Source organism: Bombus flavifrons, chromosome 12 (genome assembly GCF_040668555.2).
Source record: "Bombus flavifrons isolate JBK064 chromosome 12, iyBomFlav1_principal, whole genome shotgun sequence".
NCBI lineage: Eukaryota > Metazoa > Arthropoda > Insecta > Hymenoptera > Apidae > Bombus > Bombus flavifrons.
In genome coordinates, this window is record NC_138453.1 from 8,541,201 (window position 1) to 8,564,536 (window position 23,336).

Sequence of the window (23,336 nt, forward strand, 5' to 3'; positions counted from 1 at the left end):
CCTCCTTGCAACTGATAAACTGGATAGTTACGATACATTTTGGTGAAAGAGCTTGGAAGAACTCAGGGCCGGCGTGATCTTTCGCAGGGCCGAATTCGAATATTTTGCGGGGCTTAAATACATATTCAAATCTTACACGTAAATTTTACGACGAGGAATTATTTATCTACAAACGCTGTTACGTGTTATATATTTTTTTTAAGAATATTAAATAATAATACAATCCACAGTTTTTAAACAACTCCAAGTAATATTTTTTCGCATCGATAATTCGCTTTCAAGGGGGAAAAATTGAATGAAAGTACAAAATCTGTAATCATGTAATATGACTTTTGCAAAAAACTATTGATGTAGTTTAATTTCTTTAAAAATTACATTTCTTTGAAAGCGCCTGGATTTTTTTTTATCTAAAGTAGTTTCCAGGATATAAGGACTTTATGAAGTTACTATTTGTTAATAGTATCAAAATTGGTGTTTTTTAATTGGATAATTTTCGTAGACCGCGAGGTCTGTCGAAACGCTGGGCCGAGTTCCGGCGAACGCGCTGAACCTGCCTTGCGCCGGCCCTGGAAGAATTTTTCAACATTTTCTGGAGAATTGTCAACTTTTAGGAAATTTAGGAAATTTGTGAAACTTGATGGGAAGAAGATTGACACAGAGCCAAGCTACGGAAAAATTTGGTCGCCGTGGAATTGCAAGCGAGTTTTTTCCATGTGCAGCACACTTGCGACACAGGCAGCCAATCTACAGATTAAGGAGCTTAATCAGTGCGGGCAGCATGTGCAAATAAATGCAAGGCGAACACGAAACGCAAAAACGAGGCGATAATACGGCGGCGAGGCCGTTTCCCACTCGAAAATACGATCGCGTACGTTATCGTGCCAATTAACAAATTGGAATGGTCCCTTTGGATTCTCGATGACGGCCGTTCGTTCCCATAACTGTCCTGCTCGTGCCATAAACACAGCCAGTGTGGAAAAAAGATGAGAACGAAGAACTGCAGTACGAAAGAAAGCAGACGAGTATATAGAGAAATAAATTTTTTACATTCGAAAATTAATCTGTATGCGAAAGTCGATCGAACATATTCTTATAATTAGGTAGATCAATATAATTTCGTCTATTAAGGAAATAAGGATTTTATTAAACAGACAGGTTAAAGCTTGAGATTTTGAATAGAGTAGTTGGCAGGTAATCAACTAATTGGCCCCTGTGGCGCAAAGTATCGCGTGAGGATCGACGAATCCTTTTGGAACCAGGCACACAGGGTTATTGGCTGGTAAAGCTTACTTGAACGTTAATAACAAGGTCGTTTCACACCGGATACTCGATTGCACGGTGGCAGCCTGCCAATAACTCTGCGCGCCTCCATAAGGAGTGCGTTTTAGGTAATTGGCCGTGAATATTATCTTACTTGGGGGTTAACCCGGGCCACGAGAGCCGAGAAAGGGAGAAGCAAACCGCGATACCTTCCACGTATCCACGAGGGGATACTCCTTTTTTCTTTTTTTCGTCGATCAACCACGTGCCAACCGAGCGAGTCGAGATTTATGGTTTCTCCGATGTTATATCATATTTAACGTTTGACAGAAGCAGCGATACTTAAATCGCGGTGGAATTTCGTTTATAGGAATCCGTTTATTTGGACGAGCCGCCTGAATTCTATCGATTCGGTAGCACGTAAATGTATTCGATCAATTATAGAAACCTTTTACGAATATATCAATTTTCTTAGCGCTATTGTCAACCTCGATTATCGTAATTATATCTTGGTAAAATTGATAGGTGCAAGCCTGAAGAATATTTAAACAGTCGATTGTCTATTATATTAATAAACTTGAGCGTTCAGTGAGAATATTTAACAGCTATCGCACGTTTACGTTGTATATTAATTTTTCACTGGATATATGCTTGCAATAGATGTCGCGTAATTTCAATCCATATTTTCAAATCGCTTTTAAAACTTTACCAATATAACCACGACAATTGTGGTGTTATCTGCAAAATGTTTTACATGACACACGCGCGTGATATGAAACGTACAAACACTTTCGCGAGCCAGCGTACATCCACAAAAGATTTCGAAATATCCAAGTCCCTTTTCTCGTTTTGGCGCCGGGGTGAAAGTTGCTCGTTCTTCAACCAGAGGAAACTATTTTGCCGGGCTCCTAAATTATCTCGAGGCTGCCATAATCACGCGTAAAAGGCAAACTAGTACGTGGTAGATTTTCCATAGGAATAGAAGCAGAGTTTGAAAGGGACTGCGGTACACAGTCCAAGTCCGGCATTCCAGAGCCAACGCGGCGGGATCGTGGCCGAATTAAAATTCCGAAAGGGGAGTTCGTACGTTTCAATTAGAGAGTTTTTTCGATTCCGGTAAGGAGAAGCCTACGACCTTGGCGCGAAGATTAATCACGCGTCGGAACGTTGTTGGCTGGCCGGGCAATTAATTAAATGGTCACGGGTTAGCAAGAGCGGCTCTATTCAGGAGATAGCTTTATCAATGCCGTTTCCCTTTGCCACTGCGAACCGTTCGCCGCGAACCGAGAAAATTCCTCGCTAATGTATGCGCAAACATACCCCTGGGCAACTTGGCCACAGGCGGTGTAAATCAGCCGAGAAATAGAGTCAGGTGCGGGACACCGTGTGGGCGTTATGGGGTTTTAAGACTCGCGGGCATCGCGAGACGCGACGCGGGACACGGTTTCCAGCGAGGGAAACGCGGCGGGAAATGAATTCCGGCGTGACGGGCGAGACTAGCAGGGAAAGAGTTATACGCTCACTTACGGACAGCTGTTTCCTTTTCTTTCCTTTCCTTTCTTTTTTTTTTTTTTTTTTTTTTTTGTTGCGCGCGTTAATAGCCGGCCACGGCGAAAAATCGTTCCGCTCGAACGGATCTCTCATAATTTATTAACGCGGATCGCATCGTCGCGATCAAAACGCGGCCACCTTCTAATTGAAAGCGAGAAAAAATTGGTCCAATCACCGGCGATTCTGCACGCCCCGGCTTTTTGCCCCCGGTGAACCACACGATTCGAATGTCCGAGATATTTTTTCACAGGCACGTTTCGTTAGAAATTCGCCACTCTGGATAATCGTTAGCGACTGTATTACGAGTTTTTTCGTATAATTGACGGCGGTAAAAAGTTTGTTCCGTCATGTGAATTTTTACCACGACGGTCTTAGAGAAACCGTGAGAGCCGAATTTAATTGAACCTCGATTCCTCCTTCGTTTCTCGTTAGAAATTAACTTATCGAGTAAAAACGTGGTAAGAGGGATTTTTACTTTTACGATTGTTTATCCAAGGCTCGTATTACGATTTTCAATTTCGATCGGGTAGATATCGCGTACGAGGAGTCGATCGTTTCAACGACATGGATTTTCGTGTTGCTATGGCGTGTAACTTGATCAATTGATAGCTATCTGCGAAACAGGTCGTGTTTCAGCAATATAAATCCGCGTACGGAAAGACAGCCAGCGTTTTTATATTTCTTTTCTCCTCTTTTTCTAGCGGTCGTTTAACGAGCCAACGATCGAGTACATCGTTAAACCATAGACGCTATTGAAGATGCAACGGGACGTACTTGGGATATTTCGCGTGTTCCGTGTGCAGCTGTTCGACCGTCGTTTCCATCGCCGTAACAAACAAGTGCTCCTTATCGATCGTCCAATGAGACGCGCGAATGTGCCAGCTCTGCGGTAGATAACGACAGATCGTGTGTATGCAAAACACGGCGAAAATTAATCGTCCGACCAAATGGTTGCCGTTAGACGGTGCAACGGTGAAGATGCATGCAGAGAAGAAAAAGTCCGATTAAAAAAGCACGAGAAGACAAAGAAAGGTAGGTTACAAACGAAAGCTCGACGTTTGCCGCCAAAGTGCGCGTTATTGCCACGAAAAATACACCAAAATGGGATTTTGCCTCGGTAATTACGCTCTTTTGCCCTGCGCGTGCTGCAATTGCTGCCACGCACTTTGCAGCTTTGTCGACACAGCGAGAAAAATTGGGAATAGAGAATGAAACAAAGGGAGAAAGGAAGAACCGACGGAAGAGGCAAGAAAGCTAGGAATGCTCGTTAGAGGCAGAAAATAGAGAGAGAGAGAGAGAGAGAGAGAGAGAGAGAGAGAGAGAGAGAGAATGGGAAGCGAGGTCAAAAAATAAAAAATATCAGGATAAAGAAGTAGCTGGTGGACTGGAGCGTGTCGGAGGCGACTTGCCGCGCGGCGCGGCGCGACGCGTCGCGCGTCCTCGTGGGGCGTGAAACACTTGAAAATCCCGGTTATGCAAAACATAGGAAAACGGCCCTCCAGGCCAGGACATTAGGTGGAACACGTAATTGAAAGCACTTTAGAGACCCTACGGCACGCACAACGAGCACTCGCATTTGCATTCAGTGGCAGAGGGAATGCCTTTTAACCGAAATGACTGCGTGTATATGACAAACGCCAGGTTTATGTGCCGGAACGATGGGAATATTTATTGGCGCGAATTAATGTCTCCACTCGTCCGTGCCGAGCGTTATATTTATTGGGACATTTCGCGGTGGCTATGAGCCGAGCTCGCAAATAAAAACAGCTATTCAGCGAGGAAAAGGATACTGAAAAATTCAAATCGTCTCGTTACCAGCGCCGTTCGTTCGTGAATCCACGCCTTCGTCGCGAATTCTTGCCTCGCAGCGATGGCTAATCGTCGACGTTAATCGTTCGTTCAGGAATTTACGTTTCGTGCATTGTGAAATTTTTCGGTAAATTGCTCTAACTCTGACGTTGGATCGCGAATTGACAACTTCACGGACTTCTGCCTCGGACCGCCGTTACCTAATCGTCGATTCTGATCGTCTCAGTTGGAAATTCACATTCCCATTATCGTAGAATTTGGCAGAGAATTACTTGAATTTTAAAGTTGGATCACGACGTGACAACTTCTTCGCGGATTCTTATCACGTCGCGATATCCTGATTATCATTTTTATCGTCGATGACGTTTCTTTACGATTCCTCGCGATTTTAATTTCTATCACTTTTCCGCTATCTGAATATATAATGTTCTCGTAACTCTCGTAAGTTGCTTCGATAAATTTACTCTACACGTTCTGAATCGTTGTTGCGCACGAAAACATAATTCTCAGCCATCTATCCTTCCAATTGCTGATATGTAATTTTGAAATAGAAGAGCAACTAGGATATTCCCGAGTGCGAGCGTACGTTTAGATTATCGTCAAAATATTTCTGAAAGTTACTAGTATTCTAGCCGTTAGATCGGTTGGAAGATTGAAATCGTTTCACTCGTATTGACGTTGCTGGGTTGATCGAAAGATGACAGGAAGATAGATAGGACAGAGGAAAAACTTGTAAAGGATTCACGCAGAGGATGCATGCAAAATACACACAAGAGTCAAATCGTTCTTCCGTGGAAGACTCAATTACCTGATTCGTATCTTTGGCTCTTCGATATTCTTTCAATGGGTTTGTCGGTGGAAATTACATAGAAAAAATGAAACACAGATGATCTAATTGCAATCAGTATATAGATATATTCTATATAAAGTAGGATCACCATGACTTATCGTTGCCATGGTGAATATATTTACAATACAAAGTGTAACGAACTTAAAAATTCGCACGGTTATCATTATTCAATAATTTGTACAAATAGCTTTCTTCTTTTCTTCATTTTGCACTCTCATATGACAAGATTATGTAGATATTGTTTCAAAAACGAACGGAGGATGACGATTATATTTCATTCTTTACTGTTTCTGTAAACACTATTAGATTTTCTAGGGTAATAATATCAAATAATTTCAAGTGATATTTTGAAGATAGGAATATTTTTTCATAGTGCTTTCAAAGAAAAGAAAAAAAATATAATTTTTTGGTAATTCGAAGAAAAAGGAAAAGAAACAAAAATTACTTCTTTTGGTAATTCGAACAAGAAGGAAAAAAAATAAAAATATCTTTTTTTTTTTGGTAATTCGAAGAGGAAGAAATAAGAATAAAAATACAAAAATATATAATATATACGCTCCTCTTTCTCTCGATTGGATTTCACAGAAAGCGGTACGGAAAAATTTAAAATACTGGAGAAGCTTCGACCAAAACTTAAAATACTATAAATCGAGAAATTGACCCGCTAAAATAACTGAAAAATCTGCGCGGTGAAGTTCCGTCAATCAATCGATAATTTTGGCAACAGACCACGACGCAGTTACATCATGGAATCTGTTACGATTGATCCAACGTATAATTCAAGGAAACGTTGGAAAATTTCAGACCTCATCTCTTTATCTAATAGTTTTTTATTTCTAATTTTTCGTCGTCCTCCGTTAGTTTTCATCGCATATCGGATGCAATTTGTTGATTCCGGGAACGGTATAGTTTACAGAGTACAAACACATATATGCGAATATATATACATATGGCGCAATTTTGTATTGATCGAAATTCGAAAAAGACCGGACGTTTGAACAGGATTAAAAAAATGGAAAGATTTATTGATAGGTTCAAGGATCGACGAAAATTATTCATAATAGCTACAACATGTAATAATATTAATGATTATAATGATTTGAATAAGCATAAGTAGTTTTAGAAAAGGACAAAATACCCTAGATAGGATAGAGAAGTACTTAAAAGAAAATAAATAAAATTGAATAAGATACGATAAAAACTAAAAAAGAAAAGGGGCATTGACTACAGATAATCGATCTGCAATGTTGATATCCCTAAGGTCTATTAAGGTACCATTTCCATATGATATCCCCGTATTTCCATATGAACACATAGTTTCCCGGGCAACAGTTCTAGTATTGTTTCTTTCGACGGGAGCTATGTTTACAAAATTAAGTTTAATGATATATACAATAAATTTCTATACTCCTTGTCCTTTTGAACCACTCATACTATTGCGATCGATGTACATCTGTCTATATGCCAATTTCGACCAGGTCATCTCACACAAATAATCGTCACGTAAACTTTTTTTCGAGTCATTCATACCACCACACTCTTTCTTTCTCATTTCCTACTTCTATCTTTCGTATATGTATAACACTTGCTTGTGTAGTACTTTACCTATTCGTTCATTTATTGTTCTTTCATGACAATTAGGGTGATCTTAAAAATGTGCGGAGAACGACCACGATAGAAACGACAGAGTGAGTGAAAATTATATCGACGTCGAACGAGACGTCACTATACTAATAAAAGAAAAATTATTGTTAACGCGGAAAATATACACGAGTTTCTATATATATATAGTATATATATATAACATATATATTATATATATGTATATATATAATTTTTTTTTTTCACGTAAATTTGTATACATATATGTACAGTCCCTTATCCTCTGTCACCGCTTCCTTACATGTACCCTATTCTATGATTTCTATCACTTTCCCCATTCTATTTCATACCGCGATGACTATACTCTGCAAATTTTCTACATAGCTGTTATTTTCCTTTTTTCTCTAATATTTTATCACAGTAAGAGATTCGATCATCTCACGTTTTCTCTCTTTCTCACCGCTATCATTCTCCGTTAGAAGATATTAGGTTGTCGGAAATGTCTCTTTCGTTTTATAAAGAAACAATGTATTTTGTTTTATATTAGTTTATTGAATTATGCACGAACATAAGTAATAGAGATAGAACTAAATGAATCATACTTAATTCAATAAAATGATATAACAGAAATTATCGTACATCTATTGTCACTTTATGAAACGAAAGATACATTTCGGACAACCTAATACTAATTTGTAATCTATTATAGATTGGCGCGAATCGACGACTTTCCCCCATTCGATCGATCTCTGTTCCAATCTTTTTTGCATCGCAAAGTGAGAGCATCTCCGGGGCCGGGTGTAAGTCAACTTTATTTTAGTCGTCGATACGCGCCGAATTTATAATCTAATTTATGCACGTACTAGCGGTATTTTTCTGTCCGTCTCTCTTGCAAACGGAACACCAAGAAAATAGGGACCGCAAAAGCGCGGATTTGTCGCAAATTTGAAGGAATAAACAGAACTTGTTGTCCACTTGCCAAGGATGTATAACTGCAAACAACGATCTTTCAAAAGAAATCGGCGTAGTTTCCTGTCTGTTGCTTCTTCTTTGTGTATTTGATTTGTCCCCAACGCCGATTGCCTCTCTTGAATCCACAGTACATCATACGCGTAAAATATCCGCAAAATCTTGATACAGCAGGTCACTGTAAACCATTTTTCCTTTTACAATTCGTTTTATGATTCATCATTTTTTCTGTACTTCTGACTTTTTTGTCATCCATTAAACTTCCTACTGAGATTGCGAAAAAATATTTTCCGGCGTCACTCATATACTTGCGATCTATTAGATTCCCGGTAGCGCAACTGCCTTAACCCGCCCCTTTCTTTTTTTATTTACATTTTTACAGTCTTTTTTATCGCTATTTTTATTTTATTTTTTTCGTACTTACCTAGCTTTATTCAAGATTTAAATCTATTTCCAGCTTCGTTCATTCGTTAGTCAAATTTCCCCCCGGTAATGGTGGCAAACTATATGCGATCCCGCCTTTAGTTTATCTGCGAGGCAAATTTCCTACCGATCTCGAAACTTCTCGATTGCGCAACCGTTTTAGCCACTCGACCCCTTTGTTATCCCGTATTTTTCATTTTTATTTTCATTCTTACCAGATATCTTTAGCAAAATATTGACAAACGGTTAGCGCGTTAAGTCGCACATACCACAGGAACCGATTTCAGGTGTAACTTAATCTTTATTCCACACTCTCTAACCTCATTCATTCTCTAGTCAAATTTTCTTTGGCAATGGCGACAAATTATAAGCGATACCGTTTTTTCTGTTTAATCTACGATGCAAATTTCTTACTGAGATGGCGAGAAACTTCGGGATGCCACCCAGCCCCCCCCCCACGGTTCCGTAGCTTCTCGATTGCGCAATCGTCTTAACCTACGATCCTTTATTTTTTTCTTTTTTTCAATTTTTATTTTTTTTTTTTTTTAATTTTTACCTGATATTTTTAAGAAAATATTTTCAAACTATCACCGCGTTAAGTTGCGCATACCAGAGGAATCGATCTTAGACATAATTTAATCTCTATTGTATACTTTTTACCCTCGTGCATTTGTCAGTGAAATTTCCTTCCGTAATTGCGACAAACCCCTTGCGATCTCGTCTAGGCCCCTACTTTCTCGTTTGCGCGACTTCACATTAGTCCTTTTTTTTTCTTTATTCTGTTGTTTAATCGTAATCGTTCGTAGCGTATTTTGATGTCCGGGCGAACTGCTGTCCATCCTTGTCTGACATATTAAGCTATCCTACGATGTTATTGGTTTTGCGTTAGGAATTGGGATTGTCTTTTGTAATTGTGTTCTCGCGTCGATAGGATGAGTCAGAAGAAGCACTCACCGTTGGCCAGAAGTTGTTCTCTCGTTTCTCCGACACCATCGGAGTCCAAACTCGTACGAAGATTAAAATTCTCGGTCGATCGTGTTACCCGAAACGAAACGATCGCGAGTGGAAAGAAAAGGTAAAAAAAACAGAGGGGAGAAAAAAAAAATGATACGACCGACATCGGTGATCCGGAACAGAATAGTGGGGAGAAAATAAAAACGGTCGATGAGGTTTCTCTTGACTCAATCCACGAAGCTCGACACGTTTAAACTCAACAATTATCCCAGTAATTCATTGACCCACGAGAAATAAATTTTAAATTAAAGTGTAAACCATCCGAAATTCCCTACGTTCTGGACCCTAGAGCAGATGATCGCGACACGGTATCGAAACGAAAATTTCGCAATATCGAAATAAGGTGCATATAAAACGGATTATAAGAGAAATAAGAGAAGATACCGAAGAAACACGAAAAGAGAAAAAGAATTTTTCGTGCATAACAGAACGAAAAGAAGGTACGTGCGAAAAGAAAGAAAGAAAGAAAGGACATGAGGGGGAAAGACAGCTTAACATTGCAATAGATATCACTTCGCACGATGTTCTTACGACATCGGACGAGTCTCGTTGTTTATCTAGCGCGTCGTTGCTAGATCGTCTTCGTAAATCTTGCAAAATATCGCTGGTTCCGCGCACGATTCTATCACGCTCCCACGATGAATTAATCTCGTCGATCGTCTGATCGATCGAGTGAACGCGTCCTAACATTTCTAAACGTTTCATCTAACCCGGCATCTGAAACGTGACCATTCTTCCAACCGAATTAAGGCAGAAAGGTGCGGCGAAGAACAAGAACGCACACTCTGTTTTATCACGTTCGAGTACATCGTTTCAACAAGAAGCAGAATAACAGGAGGAAGAAAAATATCTGTTTAGAAGTACATTGCATTGCAGGCGAATCTGTCTTATTTAGCAGCTAACCACTGTGTTGATTTACACTCGATAGATTGTTCGATTGGGGATAGGTCGCGTAATCTTGTTACGTAGTCTGTTAGTTATTCGCCATTATCTCGGATTATAGCGGTGACTAGCATGGGATTTCTGATAGCGGCGCTAATTGTTACGTACTGAGGACTGATCATCAGGGTCCAGAAGTGGAAATGTCGCGGTGAATAGTATTAGTGTGGAAATGCAAAGGCGCTAGATTTGTAGATGGCAAGCGGGGATGTTGCTTTACGGGAGGTTGCTACGAGATGCGATCGATTCGGCTCTAAATCAGCTCCAAATCGCTCGCGATCGCTCGTACCACGTTCGAGGTTGTCTTTTTTTTTTTTTTTTTTCCAACGTTATATATTTATGATAAACATGGATAATTCCTTGGTATGATTTCTTTAGTAAGCGGTTGTCGTTCTTTCCAACAGTTTTTTTAATTTGCTTGGAAGCTCGAACGTAGACACAAGCTATATTTTAGGTTGCCCGAAAAGTTTCTTTCGTTTTATAAGGAAATAATAGACGCACTATGTTCTCTGTTTTATATTAGATTATTAAATTATGCACGAACATAATAATAGAAATAGAAGAAAATGGATCATATCTAGTTCAATAAAATAATATTAAACAGAAATTGTCGTTCATCTATTATCACCTTATGAAACGAGAGAAACTTTTCGGATAACTTAATATTACCAAGGGAAAAGGATAAACCGAGAGAGTCTTTCTCGATGGTTAACTATGATGCAACTACGATTATCGTACAAAGATACAATCGCACGTAGCGAGGACGGATTTTACGAAAAATCTAAGCTTAATCGATCTAAAAGACTTAATCAACTCGATCAAGGTTTATCCTACCCTTGAAGATCAATGTAAAAGGAACAACAAATACGATCGAGTCTTGCTAGATAGAAAGTTACGGAATTCTCGTTCGATCATTCAACGATCGATAATCAATTAATGAACTACATTCAACTATAATTATATTTAAAAAAGTATCATTTATCCATCGAGCAAGATAACGATCATAGGTTTAAATGTAGGCCTATAAGCAGGCAAAAGAGAGGAAAAAAAAATTGAGCTTACATGTGACTGAGTGGCGGAATTGAAGGATGATGCTGTGCAAGCGGATCCGGTGACGGACCAGGCGAATAGACACCGGCGCCGTGCTGAACGACTCCTTGCTCGACACCCTGGGGCAGATACATCGAGATCATTTGTCTCAAATCACCCTGCGCCTGCTGATTCTGTTGTTGGCCCATGTATTCCCGTTTCACAACTTGCCCCCCAGCTGCGCCTGTCGACGATGCTCCCGTTGGTGGCGTGTGAATTCCGCCGCTCGCTGGACTCGTCGGTTCGGATTTTATACTACTGCCGCTTGGACTGTGACTTGAGATTTGCGATCCTGGTTGTGTTTGATGGTACGGTGACGGGGATCCGCCTGGTACGCTGCCACTGCCGTAACCACCGTAACCGTTCATGTAGCTATTTATGGGACTCGGACTGCCACCGCCCATGTGATGGCCCATATCGTACCTGGGATACCCAGCAGCAGAAGCAGCTGCAGCGGCTGCTGCGCCTCCCATGTGACCGCCATACGCAACGTGTTGTTGATAAGCGGCTGTGGGATCGTGCATCATATATCCGTTCGGCATATAACCGTTTGGCATTTGATACACATCACGGGATAGTTGAGCTTGCTGCGGTCCACCGGTAGCGCCGACTTGCCGCTGATCTACGCCCAGCATACCTCCGACGCCGGCTACTCCGCTTCCAATTGGGAATTTATCTTTCTTCAACAAGGTTTTTGTTTTACGTCGTGGTCTGTATTTGTAGTCGGGATGTTCTTTCATATGCACCGCGCGTAATCGTTTCGCTTCGTCGATAAACGGACGTTTTTCAGTTTCACTAAGAAGTTTCCATTCTGCACCCAGACGCTTCGAGATCTCTGAGTTATGCATCTTCGGATTTTCTTGTGCCATTTTACGCCGTTGACCACGAGACCATACCATAAACGCGTTCATCGGCCTTTTCACGCGGTCGATGTTGTTATTCTTGCTTGTACTGTTATTGTTATTCTGTGATTGGTGATGTTGGGGCGGTGGAGGTTGCTGCTGCTGCTGCTGCTGCTGTTGTTGCTGGTGCGGGTGATGTTGTTGTTGTTGTGCAGCATTTTGTTGCGTCAATGAATGTATATTTTGTTGTTGTGCCGCCTGCATGGATGTATAATGGTGCTGAGGCGTTTGGTGGTGATGTTGTAAACCTAAAGTTAGACCTCCAGTACTCGGAGGACTTCCTGATAATGCTGGGCTATGAACTATCGAGCCGAGGGTACCGTACGGTGATACACCGGTATGGTGTCCCATTGGCGAGACACCTTGATGCGGATGAGGTGGCATTTGACCGTGCAGGCTGCCGCCTTTTAGGTCAGACTCCATCGTAAGCATATCTTCCTCTCTATGCCCGTACAGCTTGCCGCCTTTTTTTTGTACTACTCGACGTTAAGAAATTCGACGAAACGCCGAGAAGAACGCGGTCGCGCACTGTTGAAGATCGTTGACGCGCCGAGTCGCCTGTATAACCACGACGGCAATTCTAATCTGGCGAATACTACGCGCCAAATGAACTGCTCCTTATTTCTCTTCGATTGTGTGACATGGAAGCTGAATCGTCCAATTTCTCCTCGGTCAAACGAGATCGTTTTAACTTCTTTCGATTACTGCACCACTTGTTGAAATTTACGCGCGACAACACAACCACCGACACCGTTTCCAAACTGCTGGAACACTACCGATTTGACACGGCGCTGCGTACGAGTCCGCGTACGATTCTCAACGCCAACGACCAACAACCAATGTTTACACGTCGGACGACGATTATTCACTGTCACTGTACTTTCTCTTCTCACTGTGTCCAAGATAATAACATCGACGTCGATGACGCGCCTACGTCGGTACACCCGTAAATACCGCTGTGCGCTCACTGTTGCACGCTTTATTCGATTCACCGAGTTGTCCCCGTTCGAATTCTCTCCTACTACTACTCTTATTCCTACGTACTAATGCAGAGACGCAGAAGAACAAGAACGGCTCCTAGAAACACCTCCTCTCTCTACGAAAGGAGCTAACTGTCTGAGCATTTGTGGATTTCGCCTTCGGGTCCCACTCTCGGGGCTCACTTCCTGCCGAGGCGACTGTCCCCCCTCTCTCTGTTTTTCGACGCTCACTGCCCCTTCTCTAAGCAACCCTACCTACCTTGCTACCAACAACCATACCCAACCGACCGTCGGACCAGACCCGAGCCTACCAACGGCAATCGATTGGCACGCAAGCCTGCCATCATTTCTCTCGACCAATCGCGCGGCTCCCTTCGACGCCGAAGGCGGCGCCATTACGCCGTGACGTCATGCCAACAACCCCGACGACCTCTCGCGGTATAGCTTTCACCCCCTCCCTCGCACCCCACCAAGTTCGCTCTCTTCGTCGCTTCTCACTTCGACTCACGCTTTTTTCTTCCCAGCTTTCTCGCCCCCTCTCTCTCGCTCCTTCTTTGCCAACTGCACGAGCGTTCGTCTCTCGCCTGGCGATCTTCGCCTCGCTCCGTTTCTGCCCTCGGCTCTTCGGGTCGTCAGTGTTTCGTCCACGCGTTCTTCTGCCCAGCATTCTCACCCCCTATCCGCTTTCCACCATCAAAACACTCACGAAACGTTCGTCAACGCCGCACGCTAGAACAGCGCGCATCTCCTTTCTCTATCGCATCCCGCACGCTCTTTCACCCTTAGATTTCCTTCTTCCAACGCATCTACGTGCAATTTCTACCGTGACCTTCGGATTTTCCTTAACAACGAGCGATAATATTCGGATATATGGCTACGTTATGGCTGGTTTTTCCTAATGGTACTTTGGTAATATTTTGGTAATTTTTTTTCCTCGTTATAGGTACAGGCGATTAGAGTTATTTTTAAAACATAGAATAAGTATTTAAGAAAGGATTTAACGTTCAGCAACGTTGGTCGAGATAATAATTTCACGCTGTTACTTCACGCTGAACTGGCGAGTACGCGTGCAAGTGCATTCTAACTGCGTAGGCTATCGTATCTTATCGATGTTTTGCCTCGTATCGCGCTTTCTTCCTGACCAGTAATTTTTTTAGTAGAAAGTAGCCTTCGTCGGAATTATTTTTATCCCAACCAGATTTTCGATTGCAAACGAATTGTTAAACTTTCGGCACGCCAGCGTTTTTTCATTTCTTTTCCCTTTTTGCGATGCTTTGCGATGCTTCGAGGACTTGCAGCGACTCGAGAACTTGTATTTTCTATTTAGCAACAAACTATCTATCGTGCAAACTATTTGCGAATATATCGTGCGTGGTATGAAACACGGTTTGAAATTTTGTCGACGCTGTAACGAGCATCCTTATTAACGTTGGTCAAGTTTGAAACAAATCTAGAACGCAGATAGAAATTACAAGATTTCTCGTTGTATCACGTACAAGTATTTGAACAACCAATTATCCATTGAATTATTTGAATATATACGTTCAATTATACCTGATATAATTTACCGAGTTTGTTTTTAACATTAATTCAACGTTCATTTTGTTATCTGGGGAAGGTACACGTTTACAGGAAACGTCGTCTCTATATACATACATTTTCCGACTTATATTGAACTTTACCACCATAACAGTGATTCTCATGCCTCGCAACAGTGTCAAAGAAATTTAATAAAATTTGTTTAACAACATTTTTCTATCCTACCTATGTAAATGCTTTCGTGAATGTCAAACACGTACTGACAGAGATACTATGTATTTTCTACCTGATCACACGAATGATATCTGTAAACATTTTCTACGATAAGCTCAAGTATTTTCGCGAATATTCAGCACGTATTAAGCACATATTGAAACTGTTAGCAATGATTAGCTCATCGTGGTCAATCGAATGTCCTACGATAATCTATGAAAATTCTGCGCGACGAGTTCGAATACTTTCGTGAATATCGAACAAATATTGAAAATATTTAGGTATATTTAAATATGCACATATTGAAAATGTTAGCAATGATTAGCTCATCGTGGCCAATCGAGTGTCCTACGATAATCTATGAAAATTCTGCGCGACGAGTTCGAATACTTTCGTGAATATCGAACAAATATTGAAAATATTTACGTATGTTTAAATATGCGCATATTGAAAATGTTAGCAATGATTAGCTCATCGTGGTCAATCGAATGTCCTACGATAATCTATGAAAATTCTGCGTGACGAGTTCGAATACTTAGGTGAATATCGAACAAATATTGAAAATATTAACAAAGATCAATCATCATGGTCGATTACATTTCCTAGGATGTCTAATCACACCGGTGAGTATACATATTCTCTCGTCGAACCGCGAAACGTCTCGGCTAATTTACCGTTTGCGGGCGCGTTAGCTGGCGTCGCGCTTCGTCGTATTCAAATCACCCATTATATCCGACCGACTTGACCCATTTTCTCCTTGTCTCCTCTCGTTCCCCTTACTTTCTCTCTCTCTCTCTCTCTCCTTCCTTCTCTTTTTTTCTCCTTTTCATTCAACTCGCCGGTGTTCCTCCGGCCTTTCCTCTTCGTCTCTCGTTCGTGAAATCCACAAAGAGGCTCACGAGCCATTCCTGAAAGAACCTCCATCGGCCGATGCGACTCCGTTTAAGCGCGGCTCATGCGTAGGACCTGTTGCCGCGGCCCACTAGCCAGACAAAGACAGAGAGAATCGACGCGGGAGAAAGCCAGAGAAAGAGCGAAACGCATAATGGAAGAATGCGTCATAGATAATCGTAGCGCAACCCCGGTGTGCACTGTGCGTCAGCGACAATGAGAATAGGGGCAGCCGGATAGAGTTCCATTCCAACGTTCAGCATCGTTCAATTTCGACGAATACTTGCTTCTATTTCGCCTCTCTCTTTCTCTCTCCCTCTTTCCACTCTTCCCTGGTTTACCCGCTAATTGTTCAACATAGGACGCTGAAACACTGAAATTCTTTGGGAAATTCCATTTCTTTAATAGGGTAATTCTTTTTCAAGGTGTCGAAGATATATGAGAGTGTTAATAATGTAAAACATTTACCGTTGCAATGTTGAAAACTTGTGAGTCATTTATGACCTGTAGTCATTAGAAATGTAATTTGGCAAGAGCAAGGGCGGCCTGGTTGTAGTCATAAAGCGTTAAATAGGAAAACGCGATAAGAAGATTATCGCCGAGCTCACGAGCATCCCTGTGCACTTTTGAAGCTTCGAAACGAACACTGTGCTATGTGTATATCGGTCACTTGTTTTCTTTTACCGATATCTTGGATCATGCTCGTCTGATATATAATTACAATGAAATTTTTGGTTTATTTATAATTGAGTTCTATCGACAGAGTTTCTTTGGCGAATTACAATGAAATTTTGTCGATATTCTTACAAACATCGAGGCACTTTTTCCATTTCGTTCGGTAATTTTCACTTTTAACGCAACCGCTACATTTTTCTATGTCATAATTCAAAATTTGTTAATTATGCACATCCTTCTTCGGTAAATTAACCTCCGTTTCATAGAATATACTTCTTAATTTTTCTAAGTTTACAATATTTCATACTTTTGCTTACCTGCTTCGGGTAAAAGCATAACCTGGGAAAGCTTAAAGGCTCTTTGGCGAAAGATAAATATTCTCAATTTTTTCTTAATTTGTTCATTTTCTTTTAACTCTCACTAGTTATATGGTTAGTAATAAATAAATAAATAAATAAACAAATAAATAAATAAAGAAATAAATAAAGAAATAAATAAATAAATGAATAAATAAATAAATAAATGAATGAATAAATAAATAAATAAATAAATGAATAAATAAATAAATTAATTAATTAATTAATTAATAAAATTAATAAAATAAAATATGGCATTTCTGATTTTTATTCGCTGTTCTATATTAAATGAGATTTGTGAAGAACGAACGATCGTCGTTGTTGTAATTCACGAGCGATGCAGCTCTCGATGAAATTGGGCAATAATTTTCCATTCGATCATCGGTCTTCTTCCATTTGTTTGTTTGTTTGTTCTTTTTGTCTTCTTCTGGTTATTCTGTATTGGTTACTGACCCTTACCTGGGTTTCTTTGTTTTCAAATATCGATTATTGTTATTTGCTTATCCCAAATGCGCATTTTGCAAGTTATATACAAATCAGATAGGTTTCTTATAGAAGCGGGAAACTGTGACAGAAGTTCGCTACCGTTCAACACACGACACTAGCGGAAAACTGTAACAGAAATTCGCTACCGTTCAACACACGATGTTAGCGAAAAAAATAAATTCTAACAGTATATATTATATATAATCTGGTTCTTTTTTGAAATTCTTTGTGTTCTTATAACACGCTTATAACACTGAATTATTCATTGAAACGCTTTCGAAATACGTATTACTAAACCCTGCTATACTGACGCATTAGTAACTATAATAAGAAGAAAAATCTAAATGTTTCATAGATTTCTTAATGGTATAGTTTCGTAATAAAACTCGCCAGGGCGGCAGAGAGAGTTGTATTTCAGAAGCTGTTGCAATTATGCACGAGTGAGAGAGGATGGCTGGTCCGATAAGACGGGCAAGGTCGTCTTGATAAGATTACCGTGCTGATAAGCGAAGTGCAAGGTCTCCGTAATGACTCAATCTATCGATCGATCGATCTTTCTAATCGTTGTAGGTAACGCACGCTTGTTATCTCCTCGTCGTGGATCGCACTTTCGCCACGCTTCTATCTCGTTGCGATGAATCTCGCGGCGATCACGAGGATTCCAGCCGCCGGAACGAGCAATAAATCTAAACGGAAAAAGGTAATGAGAGGAGTATTCTGACAGTCGTCGTGATGAAAAACCCATCAATGACGTGTGGCCATTGGGAGAAGAGGCGTGTAGTGAATGACGCATCGACCCTTAGGTTCTAAGATTTACAACTGCTTAACTTGTAAAAGTTTGCTACTGTCAAAGCTTTTAAGAAGCTGTAGTCGCCCGATCGCCACAAAATTAATCCTGTTCAGGCAACGGTTCCGAGGAACTGTATAGCAAACAAGGAGAGTTCCAAACCTTCCATTTAAGTAAATAAGTACCATAAGTGAATAAAAGTTGTCTTCGTTAATTAGGAACGATCTTTTTTTACAATTACAATTTCGAATACATCTAATACAGTTCACTTCATATCCAAATTGTGAATTTAAGTTGCAATTGGAAATCTTCAGATGATGGTGATTTTGAAAGTTGAAATTGAAATGTAGATTTCTAAATTTTGGTTTAAGAAATGGAAACTGGGATTAAAATACGCTCGGAGTAAGATATATGTAATACGAGTGTTGAATTCAAGTTTAAAATAGAAAATCAGATCAAACGTACAATTTGTTACGCTTAACATTAACCAGCAATTTTTAATATAACGTGTTACTAATAGTTAATAATAATTACCGAGAACGTCCGAATATTTTTACAAATACAAATTGATGCTACATCAATCAGTTTGTCCGGTTTCAACGTTAAAATCGTCCGTTTAACAATCAAATTTCTTCCTTCAAGTTCTCGTCTCATTATGTCTGACAATGATTCGCCTGTATCCTCGTCATCGACGGGGTGGCGCGCGGTCGCCTGCCGTAAAAACCAGCGCGTACAACGGCGCGTACCGAAATTCTCATTTCGCGCGGGGGCAAAGCACGATGGCTGACAATCTCATTTCGTCAAAAGACAATCACCGATGGACGGCAATGGAGGCGGGGTGTCGCGCATCTCCGCAAATTTCGCGAAAATTATCGCGTCAGAACGTTGACCAGGTTGATCGCGGGACAATGGCGTTCCGCGCTCGCAAAGTACCGTCGCTGTGACGATCGTTCAGCTCCCGGCGATGATTAAAGCCGACTTCGACGTAGTTCTCTTTCACCGCGATCTCCATTTTCGTCGCGCGGGAACGCCACAAGTGGCACATAAACCGCGTGGAATAAGTGGATTGATAGGTCGTTGCCGGACGAAAAAGAAAAAAAAAAGAAAGAAAAAGGACAAAAAGGAAGAGAAAAGAAAAACAAAGAAGAAGAAAGAGAAAAGCGAGGGAAAGGAAGAAGGAGGAAAAAGAATGAAACGATAGGAAAAGACAGAGAGGAAGAGGCTGGCAGCGGAAGCTAGACAGGAGAAACTGTACAATAAGTCGGGCTCCGACAATGGAATACCGCGGGCGGTCTTTGTGATTCAAATCAATGTTTGTGATACTCGATGGCACGCTGCTTTTGTAGCGACCAAGCTTTCGTTTAAAGCCGATACGTAGCTGCGCGTACGTATCGAATACGCGCGACTTCAATGCTTCTTTCTCTCGGTTTCCCTCGCCGTATCCTTTTGCTTTTTCCGCCTCTCGCCCTTTCCCCCTTTCACTGATCCACCTCGCGTTTTCTTCCTCTTTCTTTTAATAGATACGTTTACACGAGCCGATCATTGTGCTGTTATTACGCGTGCATAATTGGATTTGCGGAAAGCTCGGCCCGAATGGAGCTCGACCGACCGAACCCACTCGCTTACAATGCGCGCACCTTGCGCTCCGCGTTTCATGCGATTCCTCCCGTGGAATCAACGCGTTATGAAATTTCTCCTCTTCGCTATGACCGAACGCTCCTTGCCAATCTTTTCACCTCTTTGCCGTTAATGATTCTCTTTTCGATTAACGAATGGCGCGCTTCATTTTTGCGTGCTTAATTTCTTCGAACAGCTTTAACTTTACCTCTCCGCTCCCTCGCCTTCCTCGATGACATTTCCTGCGCGATGTTTCGGAAGATGAAGGCTGTCTCGAATAAATCGTAGAGGATTGTAAATGTAAAGGAACCGATGGAGAACGGCGGCGCGGATAAAAAGCGAAGATACTTGCGAACGAAAGTGGAGAGACCGGAGAGAAATGATTTTCGCGTATCGAAAGAGAAACCGCGAGGTGAGCCGCGCCACAATGGCGTTGTGTACGCCATTGTCGTTCACCATTATCTTCGTCCCATTAACCGCGTTTATGCGAAGGCGGTCGACCTCCCCGTCGACCACGGTCGAACTTCTATCGTTTCAAGAAAAAAGCTTGCAAGAGAGAGTGGGCGGCGAGGAGAGAGGGTGGAAGAGGCTTCGAGCAAGGAACGGGAGAACAGAACGAGGGAAAAGGAGAAAGAAAGAAAATCGCGATGAGAATAAAAAAAAAAAAAAAGCAACGAACGATGGAATTCGTGAGCGTGCAATTGCCAACAGGTGATACCATTGGGGCCTCCTCTTAGAGGTGGAATAATAAGAGAAAGGCAGACTGTGTGTCGGAAAGGCGGAAAGAGAAAGGGGAAGAGAAATGGGGTGGAAATCAGGGGGGTGATGGAAGGGTGGCCAACAAAGTCTTTATCGTTTCGAGGACCGATTACAAAGCTCGATTGTTGCCATTGTTCGGCATCCAAATAATCTCGCCGGCACGACCAGAGATACGCTGCCAACCATAAGTATTTGGACACTCAAATTGCCATAGATATATGTATAAAGTATGATAGGAGAAAAGACTGGCAAACACGTATTTATAGATCTGCTCATATCGGTGTTATTTTATAATTAAGCAGGTGAATTTTTAATTTGATTTTTTTAAATACGTTCGAACGTGTGTATTTAGAATAGGAAGAAAAATTTGTAATAATTTTTCCAAAGGATAATAAAAAAAGTGCCTAGAAGCTAGACACGTTGGTCGAGTTAGCTTTATGTTAAAATTGTTTGCTATTCCATGAATCATTTTCTTTACACACGCATATCGATAAAAATAAACTAAACCGACTTTTGTAAATAAACATAGAATTCTTTCATAGTAACGCAAATATATTCATCGTTTCGTTAGTCGTACGAAGTCAATTTAACAGTTTCGGTTTACCAGAGTACTTTTCTTTGTAACACGATACGGAGAATTAACAAACGTTCGCCACAATTTCGCACTTCCAATCTCACATTAGACAATTGGATTTATAGGGCTGAAAATTTCCATTTCCTATTTTCGTCGTTTCATTTGTATCGAAATTTTAGATGAAAAATATAAATCACGGTTTTGCTACGATTTTTCTATTAGTCCGAAAGGAAAGGTACATTTTTGAGTCTCAGAGCAACGAAAGTTTGTTTATCTTGACGCGTGTGAAAATTAAATCGAGTATTAAGGGACATATCATGTTAAAGCAAACTCCGCTGTTCCGATTAATCCGACCTAATCTGCCCAAGGCAACGTAAACATCGGCAAACGGCATAATTGGATTAATCTTCCAAATGAATTCACGCGAAAACAAGCTTTGTGATTGATATTACACAGAGAATTGAAAGAATAGCATTCTGCGTGATTTATGCTAATAAAAATTGACAAACGAAGATTCTGAGTTTGTAAATCTAATTAACGACGATTACACATAATTATCGGTGGTCATAATATATGCGGATAATAATAATAATGTAACTATCAAGAAATGAACATTGCTTATCAAAGCGCAAAGCGTGTAGAAAAAAATATATATATTTACTGAGAATATTGCTCTATAAATAAATATTTTGTTTAAATGATTTGGAATATTTGGCATATTGAAACATTTAAACATTGTGCCAAATGTTTCGAAAACTCAAGGATGTAATGTAGATGTATGTGTACTTGGTTAAATATTAAGTTAGCCTGAAAATTCCTGTAATTTTCTGCCGTCTTAAGTTTTCTTTCATTTTTTGAAAAAATGTAAACTCTTTTGAAATTCAACGACTTTTTATTTCGGCTAATTTTCATAATTCTTTATACATTATTCTCAGAATATATCATGTTCTCGACATCATCGAGTTCGTTAAGTAGTTTTTACGTAAGAAAGATAAAAAAGAAAAAAAGGAAGAAGAGAAGTGAAGGCCGTTTTGAAGAGTATCAGAAGAATATGGCAATATATGGAATACGGTAACATAGAACGTTAATATAAAATTAATGCAATTTTTCCAAAGCCTGTTATTTCTTTGCGTATCTGTGTTTACGTTCTGAACTAAAAAGAGCTAAAGAAAATTAATTAACTACTGTTTCTTAAGCAAAATATCAACATTTTTAAAATTGTCCTCTAACAAAATGTAAAATGTGACTTATCGCGTTCTCTCTCTGTTATCTTCGCATAAAACAACCAAAATATTGTACTCTTTATAACAATTGGTGAATGAAAGAACACGAAGGAAATATTATTAATTTGCATACCTATTCACAGTCTAGTACAACTAACAAATAAAATCTGCTTCAAACATCTACATCAAAAATCAGAAAAGTTTTCCGAAAATTCTTAACGCACCATAAAAGACGTACAAACGAAGTCATTTTAAATTTAATCAGTCAATTAATCAATTAACGTGACTGTCTCCATCGATGATTGTAATCGTCGACGATCAACCGATAAACACCCGAAGATCAGAAACAATAAAAATTGTCAGAACAAGCCAATATACCATGGAAACCCATAAACCTGAACATTGTTAATTTTTCATTGCACATGTGCTGGCAATTAACGCGATTATCCTCGTATGTCGGTATTTATAATCGTCGACGATTTCTCACGTGTCGGCTTGTCGACCATAAACTCCCACGGGGAGTAAAGAAGTTGTCCCGTGGGCAACACGCAAGGCGATCCAGGATCGGTCCCGCGGGACCAAGAAGCGACTCGCATGCACAGGTGTACAAATAAATTGCGCGGGAATCCGATTGGCTAACCTCTGGTTCTGGCTGCATCATCCTCCCTGATTGCTAAACGACGCGCGTGCAACTGGTCGCGCGAGCGCTCGCGCTCGTAACCAACCCGTTCCACGGCGATTATGCGCGTCCGCGCAAATCAGAATCTCATTGCGCTGTCATCGGCCGATGCTTACACGGCTCGCGCGTATACGGTGCCATTCTGACGA

At 40.6% G+C, this 23,336-nt stretch overlaps 1 protein-coding gene across 8 annotated transcripts in view; it reads right to left on the reverse strand.

Annotated features, from left to right (window-relative positions):
• SoxN (SRY-box transcription factor soxNeuro) overlaps positions 1-13,334 on the reverse strand; it is a 116,362-nt gene extending 103,028 nt beyond the window's left edge. For 5 of the 8 annotated variants that reach the window (XR_011174702.1, XR_011174701.1, XM_069124925.1 and 2 more), the window contains exon 1: positions 11,480-13,334. Coding sequence is in view for 4 of the 8 variants with exons in the window: in XM_069124925.1 (XP_068981026.1) it covers positions 11,480-12,840 (1,361 nt within the window). In the remaining 4 variants the exon portion in view is untranslated. Of the gene's footprint in view, positions 1-7,475; positions 8,220-8,242; positions 8,270-8,309; positions 9,328-11,479 lie in introns of those variants that run through there. The other 3 variants (XR_011174704.1, XR_011174703.1, XM_069124928.1) reach the window with 3 other exon arrangements.
• Positions 13,335-23,336: the final 10,002 nt, after the last annotated feature.